Source organism: Jaculus jaculus, chromosome 9 (assembly GCF_020740685.1).
Source record: "Jaculus jaculus isolate mJacJac1 chromosome 9, mJacJac1.mat.Y.cur, whole genome shotgun sequence".
Lineage (NCBI taxonomy): Eukaryota > Metazoa > Chordata > Mammalia > Rodentia > Dipodidae > Jaculus > Jaculus jaculus.
In genome coordinates this window covers 82,943,442-82,963,762 of record NC_059110.1, presented here as the reverse complement: position 1 = coordinate 82,963,762, position 20,321 = coordinate 82,943,442, and the positions used below count along the sequence as shown (strand labels likewise).

The 20,321-nt window shown below is 52.8% G+C and overlaps 1 protein-coding gene across 4 annotated transcripts in view; it reads right to left on the bottom strand.

Moving 5' to 3' along the window:
- The window catches only part of Myo1c (myosin IC), a 31,105-nt gene extending 12,059 nt beyond the window's left edge, over positions 1–19,046 (bottom strand). The window contains exons 1-14 of one of the 4 annotated variants that reach the window (XM_004667860.2): positions 18,817–19,046; positions 11,394–11,549; positions 11,163–11,278; positions 10,336–10,534; positions 10,172–10,252; positions 8,243–8,422; positions 8,063–8,161; positions 7,746–7,859; positions 7,592–7,663; positions 7,062–7,181; positions 6,858–6,940; positions 6,536–6,641; positions 6,347–6,427; positions 6,002–6,093 (exon numbers count right to left, since the gene is read on the bottom strand). In XM_004667860.2, coding sequence (XP_004667917.1) covers positions 6,002–6,093; positions 6,347–6,427; positions 6,536–6,641; positions 6,858–6,940; positions 7,062–7,181; positions 7,592–7,663; positions 7,746–7,859; positions 8,063–8,161; positions 8,243–8,422; positions 10,172–10,252; positions 10,336–10,534; positions 11,163–11,278; positions 11,394–11,549; positions 18,817–18,891 — 1,574 coding nt within the window. In that variant the 5' untranslated portion in view covers positions 18,892–19,046. Of the gene's footprint in view, positions 1–6,001; positions 6,094–6,346; positions 6,428–6,535; positions 6,642–6,857; positions 6,941–7,061; positions 7,182–7,591; positions 7,664–7,745; positions 7,860–8,062; positions 8,162–8,242; positions 8,423–10,171; positions 10,253–10,335; positions 10,535–11,162; positions 11,279–11,393; positions 11,550–12,756; positions 12,798–13,109; positions 13,197–17,680; positions 17,724–18,816 lie in introns of those variants that run through there. The other 3 variants (XM_004667859.2, XM_045158228.1, XM_004667861.2) reach the window with 3 other exon arrangements.
- Between the last annotated feature and the right edge of the window lie 1,275 nt (positions 19,047–20,321).

Here is a 20,321-nt window from a genome sequence, read left to right as displayed (position 1 = left end):
AAAGATAAAGAGAGAGAAAGAGAATGGGCACGCCAGGGCCTCCACCCACTACAAATGAACTCCAGTCACATGTATCACCTTGTATATGTTGCTTACTTGGGTACTGGGGAATCGAACTTGAGTCCTTAGGCTGCACAGGCAAGTGCCTTAACTGCTAAGCCGTCTCTCCAGCCTCCTCTCCCACTGTCTACTCTTTAAAAAACATTTTATTTACTTACAAGCAGAGGGAGAGAGAGAGAAGAGAGGAGAGAATGGATATACCAAGGCCTCTAGCTGCTGCTGCAAAAAAAAAAAACTCCAGATGTATGTGCTACTTTATGCATTTGGCCTTGCATGGGTACTGGAGAAATGAACACTGGTCATTAGGCTTTACAGACAAGCACCTTAATCACTAAGCCATCTTTCTAGCTTCTACTTTCTACTTTTGAGAACGATTCTGAAAAACTAACCAGAGATACAGGCAAGGATTTAAGGTACAAAGATGTCTACAACAACTTTGTTCTCCCAGCAGAAACCTGAAGGCTAGGCTTAGAAGTAGCTTATAATGAGGGTGCTGGTCTAGCATGTGTAAGGCCTTGGGTTCCTCCCTAGAATTACAAAAATAAATAAATAAATAAATAAACAAGCAAATATGATAAAAATCTGAAGGCTGGTCAGGGCCCCACAAAGCTGGTTGAGAGCTGTAGAGACTTCTTGTGTTACAACTCTTAGAGGAAGCCAGCCTGAGACAACACAGTGAATTCTAGGTCAGCCTCGGCTAGAGTGAGACCCTTCCTCGAAAACCAAAAAAAACATTGTGTATTTATTTGTGTGTGTGTGTGTGTGTGTGTGTGTGTGTGTGTGAAAGAGAGAGAGAGAGGGAGAGAGGGAGAGAGGGAGAGAGGGAGGACGAGCGAGCGCATGCCATGGCCTCTTGACACTCCAAACAAATGCCAGGTATTTGTGCCCAATTTACATGGTTGGCTTGGGAATTGAAACTGGGCTAACAGGCTTTGCAAGCAAGCATGCCTTTAACCCTGAGCTATCTTCCCTGCCCTCCGCCCCCTCCCCCACCTTTTGTTTTTTGAAGCAGCATCTCATTCTAGCCCTGGCTGACCTGAAACTCATTCTGTAGCCCAGGCTGGCCTTGAAATCACTGTAATCCTCCTATCTCTCCCTCCCAAGCGCTAAGATTAATTGCATACACCACTGCTCCTGGATACAATTTTGTTTAGTATTTTATTTATTTATTTGTAAGGAGAGGAAGGGAGGGAGAGAGAGAGAGACACAGAGAGAGAAAGAAGAGAATGAGTGCACTAGGGCCTCCAGCCGCCACAAACCAGATGCATGTGCCACTTTGTGCATTGGCCTTATGTGGGTACTGGGGAATCAAATAAGGGTTGTTAGGCTTTGCAGGCAAGCAAGCACCTTAACCACTGAGATATCTCTCCAGCCCCCAAGTGAGAGTTGAAGGAAATTTTCTATTTGATCATTACAGGAAAATACTTAGGATAAAGCTTATCTTGAGTCTTATATACAATAAGTTCTTTTTTTAAAAAAAACTCTATTTATTAATTTATTTATTAGAGAGAAAAAGGCAGATAGTGCGAGAGAATGGGTGTGCCAGGGCCTCTAGCTGTTGCAAACAAACATCAGATGCATGAGTCTCCTTCTGCATTTGGCTTCTGTGGGTCCTGGAGAATTGAACCTGCGTCCTTTGGCTTTGCAGGCAAGCCCTTTAACCGCTAAGCCATCTCTCCAGCCTTACAATTAAGTTCTTGACTACAGGGGGAAAAAATGTATAGGAAAAGGCAGGAAGGAAATGCCTTGAATTGTTAACAATGATGACCTCTGGGTGACAGAGATACAAGAGGCTTTTGCACACATTCCAACTTTTCTCTAATGAGCAATATTATTTTTATAATCAGAGACAAGATTTTTATAGCTAAGTGTGGTGGTTCATGCCTGTAATATCAGTTCTCAGGAAACAGAGACAGGAGGATCAGTAGTTCAAGGATATGGAAGTCAGCTTGGATAATATGAAACTCTGTCTCAAAACAAAACAACAAAAAGCCTGGGCATGGGGCTAGGGAGATGGCTCAGATGTTAAAGGCACTTGCTTGCAAAGCCTTCCAGCCCAGGTTCAATTCTCCAGCCAGCCATGAAAAGCTGAATGGGCATTTGAGTAGCATAAGACCATGGTCCATAACACACGAAGAAACAAGTAAGTAAAATGGGCATGGTGGCTTGTACTTACAATACAATACTTGAGAAGCTGAGATAGGAGGACTGCTTCTGAGTTATAGGGCAGCCTAGACTAGAATGAGACCTTGCTTCAAAAAAAAAAGAAAAAAGCCAGGCATGGTGGTGCCTGCCTTTAATGCCAGCACTCGGGAGGCAGGGTAGGAAGATCGTCATGAGCTCAGGCCACCCTGAGACGACATAGTGAATTCCAGGTCAGCCTGGGGTAGAGCGAGACCCTACCTCGGGGGAGGGTGGGAAAAAAAAAGGCATGTGGTGGGGTGGCACATACCTTTAATCCCAGGCTAAGCAATGGTAAGACCCTACCTCGAAGCCCCTCCCCCCAAAAAAGAAAAAAACAAAAAACAAAAAGTGAGGCTAAGGAGATGCCTCAGAGGTTAAAGGTACTTGCTTGCAAAGCCTGCTGGCCTGGGCTCAATTCCCCAGCCACCAATATAAAGCCAGATAGGCATTCATTTGCTGTGGCAAGAGTTCCTGGCATGCCCATACATATACACATGCACATAATTTTACTTTTGTTTTTTGGTTTTTTTTTTTTTTTTTTTGGTTTTACGAGGTAGAGTTTCGCTCTAGTCCAGGCTGACTTGGAAATCACTATGTAGTCTCAGGGTGGCCTTGAACTCATGGCGATCCTCCTACCTCAGCCTCCCAAGTGCTGTGATTAAAGGCGTGCACCACCACGCCCGGCTACAAATAATTTTACTTTTAAAAGAGAACAAAAAAAGAGGCAAATTTTCTTCTTGTTTTTATTTTTTATTTTTGAGACAGGGTCCCATGCTATACCAAGGCTGGTCCCAAACTCAAAGCAATCCCCCTGCTTCCACCTCCTGAGTCCTAGAATTGTAAGTGTGAGCCACCATGCCTGGTCAGAAACAAGTTTTGTTTTTTTTTTTTGAGGTAGTCTTATGCTAGCCCAGGCTGACTATATAGTCTCAGGATGGCCTCAAACTAACGGCAATCCTTGTGCCTCTGCCTCCTGAGTGCTGGGATTAAAGGCATGTGCCACCACACCCAACAGAAACAAGTTTTGTATATACTTTTCTTTGGCTTTTTTGAGGTAGTATATCAGTCCAGCACAGGTTGAACCTGGAATTCACTATGTAGTCTCAGGTGGCCTCGAACTCGTGGTGATCCTCCTATCTCTAGCTCCCAAGTGCTGGGACTAAAGGTGTGTGCCACCATGTCCAGCTCATATACTGTTAAGAAAACTATAGGGCTGGAGAGATGGCTTAGCGGTTAAGCGCTTGCCTGTGAAGCCTAAGGACCCCGGTTCGAGGCTCGGTTCCCCAGGTGCCACGTTAGCCAGATGCACAAGGGGGCGCATGCGTCTGGAGTTCGTTTGCAGAGGCTGGAAGCCCTGGCGCGCCCATTCTCTCTCTCTCCCTCTATCTGTCTTTCTGTGTCTGTCGCTCTCAATAAATAAATAAATAAAAAAATTAAAAAAAAAAAAAAGAAAACTATGCTTAGGGCTTTTGCATCCAAGAACCTGGGACAGAGTCCTAGCTCTGCAATATAGATAACCTTGGGCAAATAGTTAATTTTAAGTCTCAGAAAAAATGGTGAAAACATCAAGAAAGCCTTCTCACTGGGTTGCTATAGGTTAGAAAAGCATGTGCACGGGGTATGCAGCAGAAGCTGAAATAGGGGCTGGAGAGATGGCTAAGTGGTTAAGGTGCTTGTCTGCAAAGCCAAAGGCCTCAGGTTTGATTCCCCAGGACCCACTTAAGTCAGATGCACAAGGGGGTGCATGTGTCTGGAGTTCGTTTGTAGTGGCTGGAGGCCCTGGCATGCCTATTTTCTCTTTTTCTCTACCTGCCTATTTCTGTACTACTCTCTCAAATAAATATATAAACAAAGTATTTTTTTAAAAAAAGCTGAAATACTTTCTTTTTCCTCTCTCCCCTAAGGCAGGATTTAAAAAAAATATATATCTAATTAAAAAAAATTATTTATCTATTTGAGAGCAACAGAAAAAGAAAGAGGTAGAGAGAGAGAAAGGGGCAAAGAGACGGGGGGGGGGGGGAAGGGAGGGAGAGAGAGAGAGAATATGAATAAGGGCACATCAGGGCCTCCAGCCACTGCAAACAAACTCCAGATGCATGCACCACCTTGTGCATCTGGCTTATGGGGGTACTGGGGAATCAAACCTCAAACCAGGGTCCTTAGGCTTCACAGGCAAGCACTGAACTGCTAAGTCATCTCTCCAGCCCCTAATATTTTACTTTTATCTATTTATTTATTTGACAGAGAAAGAGGGAGGGAGAGACAGAGAGGAAGGGGAGGGAGGGAGAGAGGGAGAGAGAGAGAGAGAATGGGCACACCAGGGCCTCCAGCCACTGCAAATGAACTCTAGACATGAGCACCGTCTTGTGCATCTGGCTAACATGCGTCCTGGGGAATCAAACCTGGGTCCTTTGGTTTTGCAGGCAAACTCCTTAATCACTAAGCCATCCCTCCAGCCCCTTAAAAACATTTATTTGTATTTATTTATTTGAGACAGGGAGAGGCAGATAGATAGAGAGAATGAGCATCCAGGGCCACCAGTCAGTGCTAATGCACATACACCTGGAATTCATTTGCAGTGGCAGGAGGCCCTGGTGTGCCTGTACTCATTCTGTCTGCCTGTCTTTCTCTCTCTCTTTCAAATAAATAAACAAAAAGATTTTTATTTACTTATTTGAGAGACAGAAAGCGGCAGAGAGAGAGAGAGAGGAAGAGAATGGGCAAGCCAGGGCCTCCAGCCACTGCAAACAAACTCCAGACGCTTGAGCCACCTTGTGCATCTGGCTTACATGGGTCCTGGAGAATGGAACCGGGATCCTTTGGCTTTGCAGGCAAAATGCCTTAACCGCTAAGCCATCTCTCCAGCCCAAAACTTTTTCATGTTTTTTTAAAGAGAAAATTCCAGGAACTGGAGAGATGGCTTAGTGGTTAAGGTGTTTTCCTACAAGGCCAAAGGACAAAGGTTCAATTCCCCAGGACCCATGTAAGCCAGATGTGCAAGTTGCTTGCACATACACCTGGAATTCATTTGCAGTGGCTGGAGGCCCTGGTGTGCATATTTGCATATTGTCACTGTCTGCTTCTTTCTCTCTCTCTCAAAAAAAAAAAAAAAAAAAATCTCCAAAATAAGGAAGCTTTAAAAAAAAGCCTTAGGCTGGGCATGGTGGTGCACGCCTTTAATCCCAGCACTCGGGAGGCAGAGGTAGGAGGATTGCCATGAGTTCAAGGCCACAAGTTTTGTATATACTTTTCTTTTGCTTTTTTGAGGTAGTATATCAGACGACAGAGTGAATTCTAGGTCAGCCTGGACCAGAGTGAGACACTACCTCGAAAAACCAAAAAAAAAAAAAAAAAAGCCTTAGCAGGCCAGGCATGGTGGTGGTGCATGTTTAATCCCAGCACTAGGGAGGCAGAGGTCAGAGGATCACCATGAGTTCAAGGCCACCCTGAGACTACATAGTGAATTCCAGGTCAGGCTAGGCTAGGGTGAGACCCTGACTCAAAAAACCACAAAACAGTAAGGAGGATGCTCCTGCAGTGGTCTTTTAGATATTTTCCCCCAACTTAGCACTTTCCCTGGTGATCTCACTGTGGTGGGGGTTGTTTTGTTTTGGGTGTTGGGGATCACATGGGGGCCTTGTGCATGCTGGCTAAGCCCTTTATAGTTGAGCTATACACCTCCAGCCTGTGGCTGCTGTTAACCCTGTAGATGGACCCTTGCCTTCTAAAGGCTCTGTCCCAGGTGAGCCCCACTCACGTCAGGAAGTGGGCATGGTGCTTGATGGTGTCCTCCAGCTTCTCCAGGAAGGTAAGGTCTGTGGCCTCCCCAGGACGCAAACATTCCTCATCCTGTGGGCACAAGGTAAAGGGGGTGGAGAATACACAAGCTTCTAGGGTGCTGTGCAGGTAGCCACAAACGCAGAGCAAAGGGGCAGTGCATAAGGGAGTCCCCCAGGGAGTTTGCAGACTGGACGAGCGCTTCACCTCACCCTGGCCAACCCCAGGCTCTGGCTTGGCCTGAGGACTGGCCCCAAGAGAAAGGAGGAAGATTGTCTCTTGGCTTTCCTGCAACATGAAGCTGAGAAGAGCGCAGAGGACCCACCAAGATGGAGATGATGCCCTTGAACTTCTCCTCCACCAGGTCACAGATGATCTTATTGTTGAAATATTGGACAGGCTCCCACTGTGGGGAATGAGGAAGGCATTGTCAATCATGGACCCCATGCCCTTTCCTGGCAGCTCCAATGCCCGGCTTCCCACAGTGTGCAGGGCACCTCACGCAGGCACACACCGCAATGCCCTCGGCTTCATACTCCTCCTGCTCTGACTTGAGCGTCAGCTCGATGAACAGCTGCTGCAGCTTCTCGTTGCAGTAGTTGATGCAGAACTGCTCAAAGCTGCAGGGAATGAAAGAGCTCACAGTAGCAGAGGACACAGGGATGGGGCAAGGGAAAGGACAAGAGCAGGCTCCCAAGTAGCAGGGGTATGAGACACAAAGCAGGATGCACTCTGGCTGTGGGAGGAATCTGGTGGGAATGAGAGGCAGGGGACAGAGGAGAGGGACAGAAGGGGACATGAGTAGAAAGACAAGCAGAGCTAAGGGTGGTGCCCACCTGTTATGCTGAAATACTTCAAAGCCATAAATGTCCAGGAGCCCAAGAACTGTGGTACTCCGCCAGGTGGGGCTCTCAGCATCCTAAGATCAGGCATTCGACCAAGAGCATGGATCCCAAGGTCTCCCACAGCTCCCAACCACAGGCTTCCCTGAGCACCCTCCCTGCCTGGCAGAGCAGCAGGCGTGTGGACCAAGTACTCACCTTAGAGGCCAGTGATCTGTTGATCTTCCTGACTAGCCAGGTGAAAGTGCGACTATACACAGCTTTGGCAAGAGCATCCCGTGCGTATGCAGCCTGTTCAAGGTTCAGCGGGCTAAGGAGCTGTCAAGAGGGTGAGATTAGAGATGAATGCCACAGACACCCTTCTCTTTCATCCAGCCTCCCCTTTGGGCCAGGAAGTTCTCACCACCCTGCCCCGCCAGCCTCATAGAGCCCATGGTTGATGCTACTGAGGTATCAGGGGAGCACAGAGTGTACACCCCAGACAGAAGATGGCATAGGAAGAAATGGCCTTACTCCTGGAAATAGGAGTTTTGGCTTCAGCCTGACTGCTCCCCTCTTTTTTAAGTGTGCCCTTGGACACTTCACTGTGCTTTTCTGAACTGCCAACCTTATAAGCCCTCCGGCAGTACTCAAAAGGCCCCTAAGCAAACAAGGTGGGTTAAAGATGTGAGGGCGACTCCCCTGGACTACCTGTGCCTCCTGTTTCTGCAGCCAAGGCTGGGCCTCACCTCTTCCCCCTTGGCAATGATCTTCCTGTGTGTCAGGGCTTCCCGCAGCGTTGTGCCTTCTACACCAAGGAGCTGCCAAGGGTGGGGTGGGCATGGTGAGGGGTTTTCCTCACCCCAGGTATCTCTCTCCTTGCCCTCTTCCCACCACACTCACCCTGGTCAGATACTTGAGCTGGTTCTCAGTGGTGACCTGAGCATTGCTCTCCTCATCAGCAGCAAAGTGAATGTTGCCCAAATGGAGGACGCTGGCCACAATGCTCAGCAGGTCCTGAGGGCACAGTGGGGGCAGGTGGTAGTTATGAGGGTGGTGAGGAGCAGGGACTCCCAGGAGGGCAACTAGGAGATGATCAGATGGAACATAGGATGGAGGGCAATGGACTTGGGAGGAGAAGGGAGCTAGAAGTGGAAATGAGTTTTAAAAGTAGGTAACTTTGGGTGGTGATAGGAAGAGGGTCCCCAGAAGACCCTAACCTCCACTTCCTCCTCAGTGAAGTCGATGACCGTCAGTGCCTTCCTGACAACCTTCCAGTCATTCTTGTCATTGATGGAGGAGACTTTGGCACACTGGCCCTGGAGAAAGGGCATGGTTAGGTTGCCAGCACTGGCACTGTTCCCTCTACGTGGCACTTCTCTTACCTGCCAGCCACTTACCTTTACCAGGTATAGGTAGCTCTGGGGGTTCCGTTCCAAGCCCAGCCGGCGAAGGGTCTCCTCCTCACCCCCCTCCAGCATCTGGTAGAAGATGTGGAAGTTTCGCTCCCCATGATTCTGGTGCACCACACGAGACTTCTCTAGGAGGTAACTAAGGATGTGGCCTCCCACAGGAGCACCCTGTGGACAGAGCAGTGCAGAGACTGGTTAGCATGACTGAGAGAAAGAACCCATCTTCCCCTTTCTTTCCTTTAGACCGAGGCTCTGCCACTCGCTGCATGGGCTCATGCTCAACATCGACTCTAGCCTCAGCTGTTTCATCTCAGAAACTGAGGGATTCAATTTCATCTATTTTGCAGCTACACTTGGATGCCTATCAGGCTTTACAAATCTGGTAGACCCCAACTGAACTCACCCTCCAAAATAGCTTCCATTTGTGTCTTTATTTATTTTTTATTTTTTTATTTTTTGAGGTAGGGCCTAACTGTAGTCCTAGGCTTGCCTTGAACTCACAGTGATCCTCCTACCTCTGCCTCTCTCGAGTGCAAGGATCAAAGGCATGTGCCACCATGCTGGGTGTGTCTTTCTGTGTTGGTCAATGTAGTCAGTGGTAATTCTGTCCTGTTAGCTGCTCAGGACAAGAAGTTTATGTTTCTCCTCAAAACCTCTTTTTTTTTTTTTATAAATTTGTCAGAGAAAGAGGAAGGAAGGAAGGAGAACACGGACACAGCAGAGCCTCCTGCTATCGCAAATGAACTCCAGGCACATGTGCCATTTTGAGCATCCGGATCTGGGTACTGGGGAATCAAACCCAGGCTGGCAAGCTTTATAAGTAGGTGCCTTTAACCACTGGGCCATCTCTCAACCTCAAAGCCTCTTTTTCTTCCAAGACACCCACTCCTATTGTTTAACCTTCAAAACATATAGACTCTAACCTCTGCTCACCCCTTCACCACCACCACTCTGGTTTGAGACACTGCCATCTGTCACCTACATTATTACATCAGCCTCCTAACCGGTTTCCCTGCTTGGCTGGGTTCCCCTACCATCTACTCTCAACAAAACAGCTCGAGTGACCTTTTCAGTAGGAAAGTTGAATCATGACATACTTCTATTCAAAACCATCTGATAACTCCTTTCACTCAGTTAGAAAAACAATTATTGGAGGGCTTGGGGTATAACTCTCAGTACTAGAGCATATCCTTAATATGCGTAAGGGCCTAGGTTTGATCACCACACCAAAATAATGATAATATTAATAAAATTCTTGCAAAAGCCTAAAGACCCTGTGCTCCCTAGCCTTCATTTCTACTCCCTGGCCTCTGCTCTCTTTTCTAGACACTCTGGCCTTGCTGTCATCTATGAATATGCAAGCACCTTTCGTCTACAAGGCCTTGGTCCTGGTCATTCTTGCTGCCTGGTCTCTTTTCACCCAGGTATCTGCCACACTTGTTCCATGTCTCCATCAAGCTTTATAAAAAGTCTCTTCTCTGAGGGAGGTCTTCCCTCTCTGCTGTTTTCAAAACTGAATGTGGTGGCACATCTCAAGGACAAGGCAGGAGAATCAGCAGTGTAAGCCTGAGCTACACATTGACACTATCTCATTTAATTTTTTTTTTCCCCCAAGGTAGGGTCTCACTCTAGCCCAGGCTGACCTAGAATTCACTATGTAGTCTCAGCCTCCTGAGTGCTGGGATTAAAGGCGTGTGCTACCGTGCCTGGCTTATTTAATTATTTAGTTATTTATTGTTATGCTATTGTTACTTCACTGTTCCTTGTTTATTACTCCAGGAGGCAGGATTTCTATTTATTGTCACTGTTGTGTCATTTGGCACCTGAACAGTGCCTGGCACATAGTAAGTGCTCAACAAATAGCCAACTGGATGGTAAATCCACCCCCTTCATCTTTCCTGATACACCAACAGGTACCTTGAAGTCAAACTGGACATCCATGTATTTCCCAAATCGGCTGGAGTTATCGTTCCGAAGAGTCTTGGCATTTCCGAAGGCCTAGGAGTAGATGGGAGTATGGGATGCCTGGTGTTCTCTCTCTCTGTCCCTACCCTCTCCTCAGATGCTGCTGCTCCCCTCACCTCCAGCACTGGGTTGCTCTGCAACAGTCGGTCCCGCACTGCACCACCTCGCTCAGGGGCGGGACAGGTCTCTGCATAAAACTGTAGCAGTCTTTTGGTGGCCTCTGTCTTGCCTGCTCCACTCTCCCCAGAGATCATCACTGCCTGGTCCCTGCGCTCCGTGCGCAGTGCCCGGTACACAGTGTCTGCTACAGCGAACCTGGGGCAGAGATCAGTTGGGTAGATGAGGGAGCCTCCCAGGTAACACTGGAGGGCCACCCCCGTATCTGACTGGGGCTCTTTTGTGGATATTATAACCTGGAAGATGGGTGCTGGGGTGCCTCATAAGTGGAGGCATGTTTCCCCTGCGTCCCAAGGCCCCCATGCATCCTAGGACAGCTACGGATGCATTTGTGGAGGAGTGTCACGTTGCAATGTCAAGACTGAACATCCCTGGTAGGGTAAGGGAGAACCTGCACAGTTGAGGATGGGGGCCACTTTCAGGTGGAGAACTGAGAGGATTACTCCAGGTAGGGGGTTGGGGTGATCCAGCTGGGTGTTGGACACTCATATGTAGGACTAGGAAGTCAGCACACGTAGGGCTCAAAGGGTCTTAAAGTTGGGAGGGCTCTGCCCAGAAAAACTGAAGGAGTAAGTCACGCATGTGAGCTGGAATGGGAGCCCAGAGTCCTGGGTGGATGCAGCTCGGGGGCTATGAAAACGAGAGAGGCGATCATGGGATTCCGCACAGCTGTGAGGAGTGAGTCACCCAAGGGGGAGGTAAGGGGTCATTTCAGAGCGAGGGCTGGGTGGGGTCAGCTCAGATGGAGATGGTGGGGGTCACTTACAGATGAGGTGGTACTTCATAGAAGCTGACACCACGGTAGCGTTCCATATGCTGCCGGCTGTAAATCTGTAGGTCCCGGTAGGGGTTGACAGACACTAGGACAGGGCCAATGTAGGTCTAGGGGTTGGAGGAAGAAGGTCAAAAGTTTGTCCCTGAGGCCTCTGCTGTGTCCTTCCCCCACAGCCTTGTATCTAACGCCCCACGCAGCCCTCATCTCTTGACTTGGCCTCACATAAATGAGGTTCTCCCGGAAGCGGCGCCTCAGGTTCTCGATGAAGGCAGCCTCGCTGGTGAAGTTCTCCAGCAACACGAAATCCTGTACCCCTACCCGGTCACGGGCCGTCAGGGCGCTCTCCATGGTCACCCGCACCCCGTCACTGCCCAGGGCCTGTGAGAAGCCAGCCACAAGAGGGGTGAGAACCAGCATGTTAGGGGAGGACATGGGTGGGGGTCACATGCACACAGGCTACAGAACATGCAAAGGACAGAGGGCCAGGGTCACAGGATGCTGGCACAAGGCCCATGCCATGGACTCCACAGTAGTGCTCCTATGGAGAAAGGTGGATCCTGAGAAGCAGCTCCTTGGACTGGCAGAAAGAATGCTGTGTTGACCTTGGACAAATCCCCTCCTTTCTCTGGGTTCCTTCCTCCTCAGGGAGGAGGAATGAGTTAGCCCAGGTGACCTCAAGTCCCTCAGCTCTGGGCCACGTGTTACAGGTGCTTTAAAGGACAATCGGTTCAGAGAGATTGCTGCAAACAGGGTGGGGCCATTTCTTCAGCTCCCACCACCCCCAAATCTTCATAGGTAGGGTTGTTTAAGAAGACCCAAGTAAGAGCTCACCTCCCAGGGGAGAGTTTCCCCCAGGGGCCTCCACCCCTGCTAGGCTTAACACCCACCCTAGGAGGGGGTGACTTCCCTCCCTCCCTCCCTCCCTCCCTTGGTTGGGGCCACTCCCTCCCCTCCAGCTGCTGGGCTGGAAGACAGTTCCAAGGCTGAGATGGAGGTTCTACAAGTGAAAGCCCAGCTGCCACTGGAGGGTGGGGAAGGTACGGGCTCAGCAAGACCCTCACCCTACACCAAGAGCTGAGATTTCCCTTTCAAAGAGGGTCTGCAGTTGTAGGACAGTGATACCAAGGGTGCCAAGGGTCAAAGAAATGGAAGGAATTAGAGAAGGTGTAATCCCAGGGAGGTCACAAGGTCTCCTTAGACTCCAGATGGGCCAGGATTTCCAGCGAGGGGCACTTCTCTGGGCCTATACAGCCTGCTCGCCCAGACCAGCCCACCACCACCATCTGGCCCCGCCCCCAGCCAGAAGCTGGCACCGAACACCCGCCACATTCACTGAGCCTTGGGGGGGGGATCTCAGGTGTTCTCCGCAGTCCCCAGGGAGACTCCCGAGCCCCGAGTCCGAGCGTCCGGACGCTACCCCCCCTCACCCCCGCCTGGGCTTCCTCCCCTAGCAACTTTCTGGGACATTTTCTACCCGAAATTCCTGGGCTACGCCCGCTTCCTGGCGAGGCCCAAGGGGGGGGGGGGCATCGCGAGTTAGCGAGCCACACCCGGGACCCCGGCCCCGCCCGCCCCCCTGGCTCACCGACGCCCGGTAACGCATCCTGCCCGGCCGGCCTGGCACCCCGCTCCGCTGCCCGCGCTGCTCCGTCCCGGGCTCCGCGGCGGCGGCGGCGGCGGCGGCGTCAGCGAGGGCGGGGCCGGCCCGCCCCCCGCAGGCCCCGGGAGCGCGGGACGCCCACCTCGCCCGCCCGTCCTCCCGCCGGCGGCCAGCCGGGACCCCGGGGTCGGTGTCCGGCGGGAGGGGGCCTGGGGGGACCCCGGGGCCGGGGCGCGGGCTGCGCCTGACTCAGGCTTTCCCGGAGGAGCGTCGTTAGCTCCAGGGTGGGGCCCGCAACCCGCGCGGCCGCCGCCACTCCACGGCCTCGGAAAACTCACTTCCGGGCTCGTGTCTACACCACGCGGGCGGCCGGGCCCACGCGCGGGACCGGGGCCGAGGCTCGTGGGTCTCCAGAGGAAGCAGGATTTCCCTCCCTGGACTCCAACCTCGAGTCCCGGGAAAAGTTAAAAATAGAACGAAATGTCCTAATACGGCCGGCGCGCCTGGACGGGCGGAGCCTCGGTGCTGGACACTGTCCACACACACACTGGGGGGGGGGGCAGTCATCACATTTTTTTCCTTGGTAATTTTTTTTGAGGAAGGGTCTCAATTTAACCCAGGCTGACCTGGAGTTCACTACGTAGTCTCAGGGTGGCTTTGAACTCATGGCAATCTTCCTACCTCTGCCTTCCAAGTACTGGGATTAAAGGTGTGCACCACCAGGCCCGACTGGTAATTTTTTGGGGGCGGTGGGGGGAGACAGACTATGTAACCCAAGGCCTGGAACACGAGAGCCTCCTGTTTCAGCCACCTGCGTGTTGTTACAAATCTGTGCCATCAGGTGTGGGGAGAAAAATCTCTTTTAAGTTTCATCCTAAACTAGCAGCACATGCCCTAGGGTCAGGGATGGCCGCAGGGTGCCTGTATTTTGCTCAGTGTGTTCCCGGGCCCCTATGGAGGCCTCAGTTTCCTAAGTCGCATCTCCCTGCATTTGGACCAATTACTCTTGTCCTCCAACGTCAACATCTCCACCTGAGGCTCTGTGCCACAGGGGTTCCTTTCCTCCCCTCCCCTTTTTTTTTTTCTAAATCCCTCCACCGGGCCACCAGTTCTACTCCCAAACCAGTTCCCAGCAGCTGCACTCTCCCTGGCTTTCTGCAGAGACTAGCCCTTCTTTGGCCTGGCCTGGGATCGTGGGAGGGGGGTGTGAATGTCAGATGTCACCTCTAGTGGGGATAGTGACGGCTAATGCTTGTAAAAAAGTTAGGCTTTTTTTTTGTTTTGTTTTTCGAGGTAGGGCCTCGCTCTAGCCCAAGCCGGCCTGGAATTCACTATGGAGTCTCAGGGTGGCCTCAAACTCACAGCGATCCTCCTACCTCTGCCTCCTGAGTGCTGGAATAAAGGCGTGCGCCACCACGCCCGGCTAAGGCTAGGCCTTTTCTTACTAGCGGTTTGACAGTGAGCAAGTCCCTTAATTTCTTGGGATTTGTTCATCCTTGGAAATGAGGTTTATGCCTACCTACCACAAAGGTTGTTGGGTAGCTCAACACCACTACCTCTTCTTCCCTGCCACTCAGTCCACACACTTAGTTGGGGGCAGTCACCCCTTTAATCTAGCGGAGAAAGGCACACCCACGAGTTGCAGAGTGCTTTATCTAAAGTCTCTCACCTGCTGAAGCACACAGAGAGGCCACTGACTGTCCTGGGGGCGGGGTGAGGCACAGCACCCCATTCTCGGAGCCAGGCTCCCTGGGGAGGAGGTGAGGCAGCGGCAGGTGCCGGCTGCAGCCTCCTGGGGAAGCCTGGCTCATTACTTCGTGAACAACAGCTTGGCCTGAACTTAAGCCCCGGGGAACGGGCACGGGGGAAGGGTGGCACCAGCTGGGAAATGCCACACCTGAGAGATGGGTGGGAGAGCAGCGGAGGGAGTGCGGTGGAGGACCCGCAGGAGACTCGAGAGCGCCTCCAAGACGAGCCAGGCCTGCTCTCCACTCCCAGGGGCCGCCGCCCAGAGCGGGGCTCTCGGGCTGGGGTGGGAGGGGCGGGAAGGGGCGGGGCTCGCGGCCGCACTGCCCGCCCCGCCCCGCCCCGCCCCGCCCCGCCGCGTCAGCCGGCTGGAATGAGGGGAATCCGCGTGCGGAGGGGTCCCGTCGGCTTCACCCTTCCCGAGCTGCGCCGCTGCATTCCCGGGATGCCCGCTGGCGCCCCCGCAGCCACCGCCCCGTGGCGGAAGGAGGGGGCGTCACCGCCACCGCCCTGCAGACCTGAGGCCAGCCCCGGCAACCCCCAGTGGCCGGCTCCTCCTCGGCCAGGAAGCGGGAGCTCAGAGGAGGGGAGTGCAAGTGGGGATCCGAGGACGGGAGGGACGCCGCCTCCGAGGCCGCCGCGCCCCGCCGGGCGGGCTCAGCGTTCTTAGAGCTTGCTTATGTTCCCCTCCTCACTGCTCCCGCAGCCACAGCCACATGGTGAGGTCTGAATGATTACTGCATTTTACAAGGGGAAACAGACCGGGTAGGTGAGATGAAAAGGTTCTGCAAGAGAGGTGCGACTGAGACCCAAGACTCCTAATACTGCTGCACGATTGCCATGACCCCTCTCCAAAGGTTAACAGGACTACGCTAACAAATTGTGACTTCTCATTGACCCAGGCCAGTGGCTGTTGGATGATTATTGATGTATCGGCCTTAGGGGTAGCAACTAGGTTAACATGTCGGGATCACTGGGAGCCCCAGCATGGCCCTAGGCCTAAGGCTGGCTGCAGTATATAGCTAAGACCCTTGAGAGATCCAGGACTTATTTCCCGAAGGTACCACTATGTCTCTTTCTACATGCGGAGGTGTTTACTTGAACCACGGGGTGTAGGGCTAGCAGACCTGGGTGGTCCAAGCCTGATCTCTGGGTGAGTGGAGGTCTGTGGCAGCCCCAAATGTTCCCCCAGCCGAGGCCATGAAGGTCTGGAAGGGCTGCTTTGAACAACTCCACGCTAATTCCCACTTCAGCAAACTTGAAGCAGTGAAAGACAACCACAGCCCTTTTCACTGGCAGCTCAGTACTAGGCACAAAGTACTCAATTCATTTGTTTTGTAAAGACAGGCTGGAGAAATGGCTTAGCAGTTAAGGCGCTTGCCTGTGAAGCCTAATGGACCCATATTTGACTCTCTAGATCCCATGTAAGCCAGATGCACAAGGTGACACAAACATGCAAGATTGCACATGCGCACAAGGTGGTGCACGCATTTGGAGTTTGATTACAGTGGCAGGAAGCCCTGGCGTGCCAATTCTCTCTCACTCTCTCTCTCATAAAAACACACAAAAAAGATATAGTGTCACTACGTGAGCCAGGCTGTCCTAGAACTCAAGATCCTCTTGCCTTAGCCTCCCTATTGCTAGGATTACAGATGTGCACCACCATGCCTGAGTTAATTTAGACTTATCAAGCAAATTGGGCCCAAACTGTCCCCTCCACAGACTGGTAACAAGTAGTGCGATCTACTGTGTTTCCACGCCTGGCACCACTTCTTAAAACCACATTCTTAGCCGGGCATGGTGGCGCACGCCTTTAATCCCAGCACTCGGGGAGGCAGAGGTTAGGAGGATCGCAGTGAGCTCTAGGCCACTCAGAAAATACAGAGTGAATTCTAGGTCAGCCTGGGCTAGAACGACCCTACCTCGAAAAACAAAAACAAACAAAAAAAACCCACCATATTCTTGCTCCTCCATCTCTTCTATCCCTTCACTTCTCCTCTCATGAACTAACATAACAGCCTACCTTCCTTCTGTCAATCACCTTTCCCATAGTGAGTTGTGGTATTTACAAATGAAAATCTCTATAGGGCACAGCGGGCACAGCTCTCCAGGGTGCCAGGCCTGAGCTTCGAACCCCCTACTTCTTATCAAGCTCTTGTACGTGGACTCCTGCAGCCCCCATGTCCTCACTTTACCCCTGCATTTCCTCGTGACTGGCACAGGTAACCCTTCTCCAGCTCCTCCCTCCACACCACCCCTGCCACCACACACAGCCAGGAGGTGCTGCTCGGGCCCAAGCCACCAACAACCAGCCACACGTGGCTCTACGCTCTGTGACTTTGCACCTGCAATTTCCTGGGCACAGCATGCTCTGCCTCCCCACCTCACTGATTTAGTCATCCCTGAAGACAGCGCTGGAGACACCTCCTCCAGAGCCCCTTCCCGACTTCCCCTAACACAGCCCCCTCCTTCCCGCAGTGAGTAATCGGCTGTGTCTGGCGATTGCTCCTGTCTCGGGCAAGCTCTCAGCTAGGCACACTTGGTGGGGGCACTCTAACCCACTCGCGGGCGCCTGCACCAATGAATGAATCTCGGAGCCTAGGATTGTGAGCAGGAGGAGGTTGGCGCGCCAGAGTTGAATAAAACCGTGGGCCAGCCATTCATCCTCTCATTCATCTTTGAGACCGCAGCAGCCGCACTCACACACACAGAGGCACCCGCGGGGGCAGGGGCGGGGTGCCTAGCCCGCCGGGGCCCTGGGGACTGAGGACGGGAAGGGGCGGGGCGCAGCTCGGCTCCGCTCGGGCAGTTTCTCCGGAACCCAGAGCAGGAAGGGTTGCGGGAGGGGCCCGAAGGGGTTCTCTGAGTGCCTGGGTCCAACCACTCTAGTCGGTCTTCCTGGCCCTCCCGTTTCCCGCTAGTGAGCTAAGTCCGCAGCCGACTGAGCCCCGGCGCCTCCCGGTCCTGGGACCACGCAGCGGTCGGGCCGAGAGGACCCTCAGTCTCATCAATAACCGGCTACAGCCCCCCGCGTTCCACCGTAGCTCCCGCTCCCTGCAGGCGCCGCGGGCCTGCCCGCTTTCTCCTCCAGCCAGCTGGCCAGCGGAGGCCTCCCTGGACCACACGGCAGCTTCCCGTCTCCCGCCCTACCCTGCGTACCTACCAGCTCGGCTCTTCGGGTGCTCGGGCGGGGGCCGGGCTGGGCGGCGTGGCCGCCTCGGGAGTCCGCGGCCCGGGCACGCTCTCCCCGCCCAGGGCCGGGGCCGCCGCCTGTCGTCATCCCCGGCAGGGCCCGGACTCCGGCGCGCGCGCGCGCCCGGGTCCCCGCCCCGCGCCGGCCGAGGCTCAAGACCACACTCCACTACCAGCTCGCAGGACGAGACGTGTCAAAGTCATACACGCGCGCGCAACCCCCCCAACCCCCTGACACACACACCGAAGACCCTGGCCATTCTGCAGTGCCGAGGGCGCCTGATGTAATTCTCCACCCTGATGTTAGGGCCCCTTTGCATCCCGGAGCAATCTAGACCCCTGCCCCCTTACTCTTCCCTTAGAGTGCTAGGCCTGAACAGTTCTACCTCGTTTCTAAAGACCTTTGTGCCTTAGTAGGGAAGATGGGCTAAACCTTCCCTGTCTATGTTACTTGCTCTGAGCCGGGCAATTACAATTCCGCACGCCCGGCGGGAAATGGGAGACTTTAACTGTACTATACGCCTGGAACTTTTACATGCACTGGTCTACTGCCTTATGAGCAGCCCCATTAGCCCCGTGCTGTGCTCCATTAATATCCAAGCCCCATATTTAGGTTCAGAGGGCTGGAGGAGGGATTCAAACCCAGATTTCTCCTTTAAAAAAATCTTAGTGGGGCTAGGGTGTGGCTCAGCGGTTAAGAGGGCTTGCTTGCAAAACCTGACAGCTTGAGTTCGGTTCCTCAGTACCCACGTAAAGCCAGATGCACAAAGTGGTGCATGCACTTGGGAGTTCCTTCGCAGTGGCAAGAGGCCCTGGCGCGCCTATTCTCTGCTCCCATTACAAATAAAAATTAAAAAAAAAAAAAAAAGAAAGGAAAAATCCTAGTGGTCCTTATTCACCTCCTCCTTCCACTTTTTCCTCCTACCTCAGCCTCCCTGTGCTGGGATTAAAGGTATGTGCCACCACACCTGGCTTCTAACAGTTTCTGGACCCATCAAAGCTCAGAAGCTGTCCTCAGTGCTCCATCTTTTCAGGGGCGAGCTTGAGAAGAGGGTGCCCAGCCCAGGAGACACTACCACCCTTCCTCCCGGCGTCTTCCCAGCTTACAAGTTTGCATGGCCTGTGGGGATGAACCACCCGGATGATCTCCCCCGTGGGTATCAGCTCCACTTGAAGTGCCATTCCGCCCAGTGGAGAGCCTGAGTGCCCAGCACTCTGGCCCCAGAGCAGAAGCTGCCCAGCAGCCCACTGGCTCTGCCGACTCTGGAATCTATGGCCCCAAGCTGGGATGGCGCTTGGTTCTGCTTCAACTTCAGCCCCGGGGGATGTGGCTGGTCCAGCTCCTCAGGACACAGCTGGGGCAGTCCAGGTCTGATTGGGAGGCCTCTTGGCGGGAGGGTTGGGGCAGGAAGAGGAGGGGCTGAAAGATGGAGGAAATGCCTTGTTGTCCCAGGTAACCAGAGGAGCTGATACAGCCAGCCATGGGGGACTCTGGGATCCAAGTCAAAGGGCAGACCTTTCCCCAAGCAGCTCCTTGGAAGGGGTCTCTCCCGCCTACTCTGGTTGTCAGAGTGTGCAATGACCACTTTCCTAACCAGAGAGCACATCCTCCCCTAAGCCAAGAGGCTCCCACATGGCACTGTCCCTATTATATATGCCCCTGCAATTTGGCTGCGTTTTTGGTTTCCTTTGAGGGTCTCACTTAGCCCAGGCTGACCTGGAACTCACTCTAGTCCCAGGCTGGCCCTGAACTCACAGTGATACTCCTACCTTTGGCTCCTGAGTGCTAAGATTAACGGCATATGCCACCATGCCGGGCTTTTGTGTGTCTCTATGCTGCCCAGGGTGGTCTTGAACTTCTGGGCTCAACTGATCTTCCAGCCTTAGCATCTTGAGTTCTGGGAAAGCAGACATGTACTACCCCACCCCAACTACCACTTGAGTTTTGGAGAGCAGGAATGGTCATGCTGGGCAGAAGAGGTTAGGAGGAGCAGGATGGCAATGTGTGTGTGGAGGCTTCTGTCCTACCTATCTCTGGAACTTTAAACACTTGGGAAGTTCCTGGGTTCCTTGGGTGTGCACCTCTAGCAGTTTGCTTATTTTCAACTGTGGCCACCCCCCCCCCCCCCCCGTTCCTGTTTTTTTGTCTTTATTGTTGCTAAATCACAGCTGACACTTTCCTGGCTTGGGACTGAGCTCCCTGGTCTCCAGCCATTCCTTATAGGAAGTGAGAATGGGGAAGTGGAGAGGGAAACAGGCTTTTCCAGAGGGACAGACTGGCATGGGAGGGGCAGATGACTCCTGGGCCTGCACTGACACTGATGGCCCACTACCCTTCCTTCCCTCCCACAGCTTCCCCCGCCCAGGAAAGGCCTGCAAAGTTTCCTTCCTTTGGGAAGCACATCTCTCCAGGACAGGCTCATCTCCGTGGTCACACAATGGCTCTTATCAGTCATGGAGCCAGGCACAGAGACCCAGTGCACACCAAGTCTTACATATTTCCTGTTTCCACCCAACTCGTCAGGGGTGGGCCCAGAGCGGCCATATCCTGACTGGGGCCTGAGAGGAGGGAGAGAAACCCCCTTCCTTTTTCCGCCTCTCAATCACTGCTG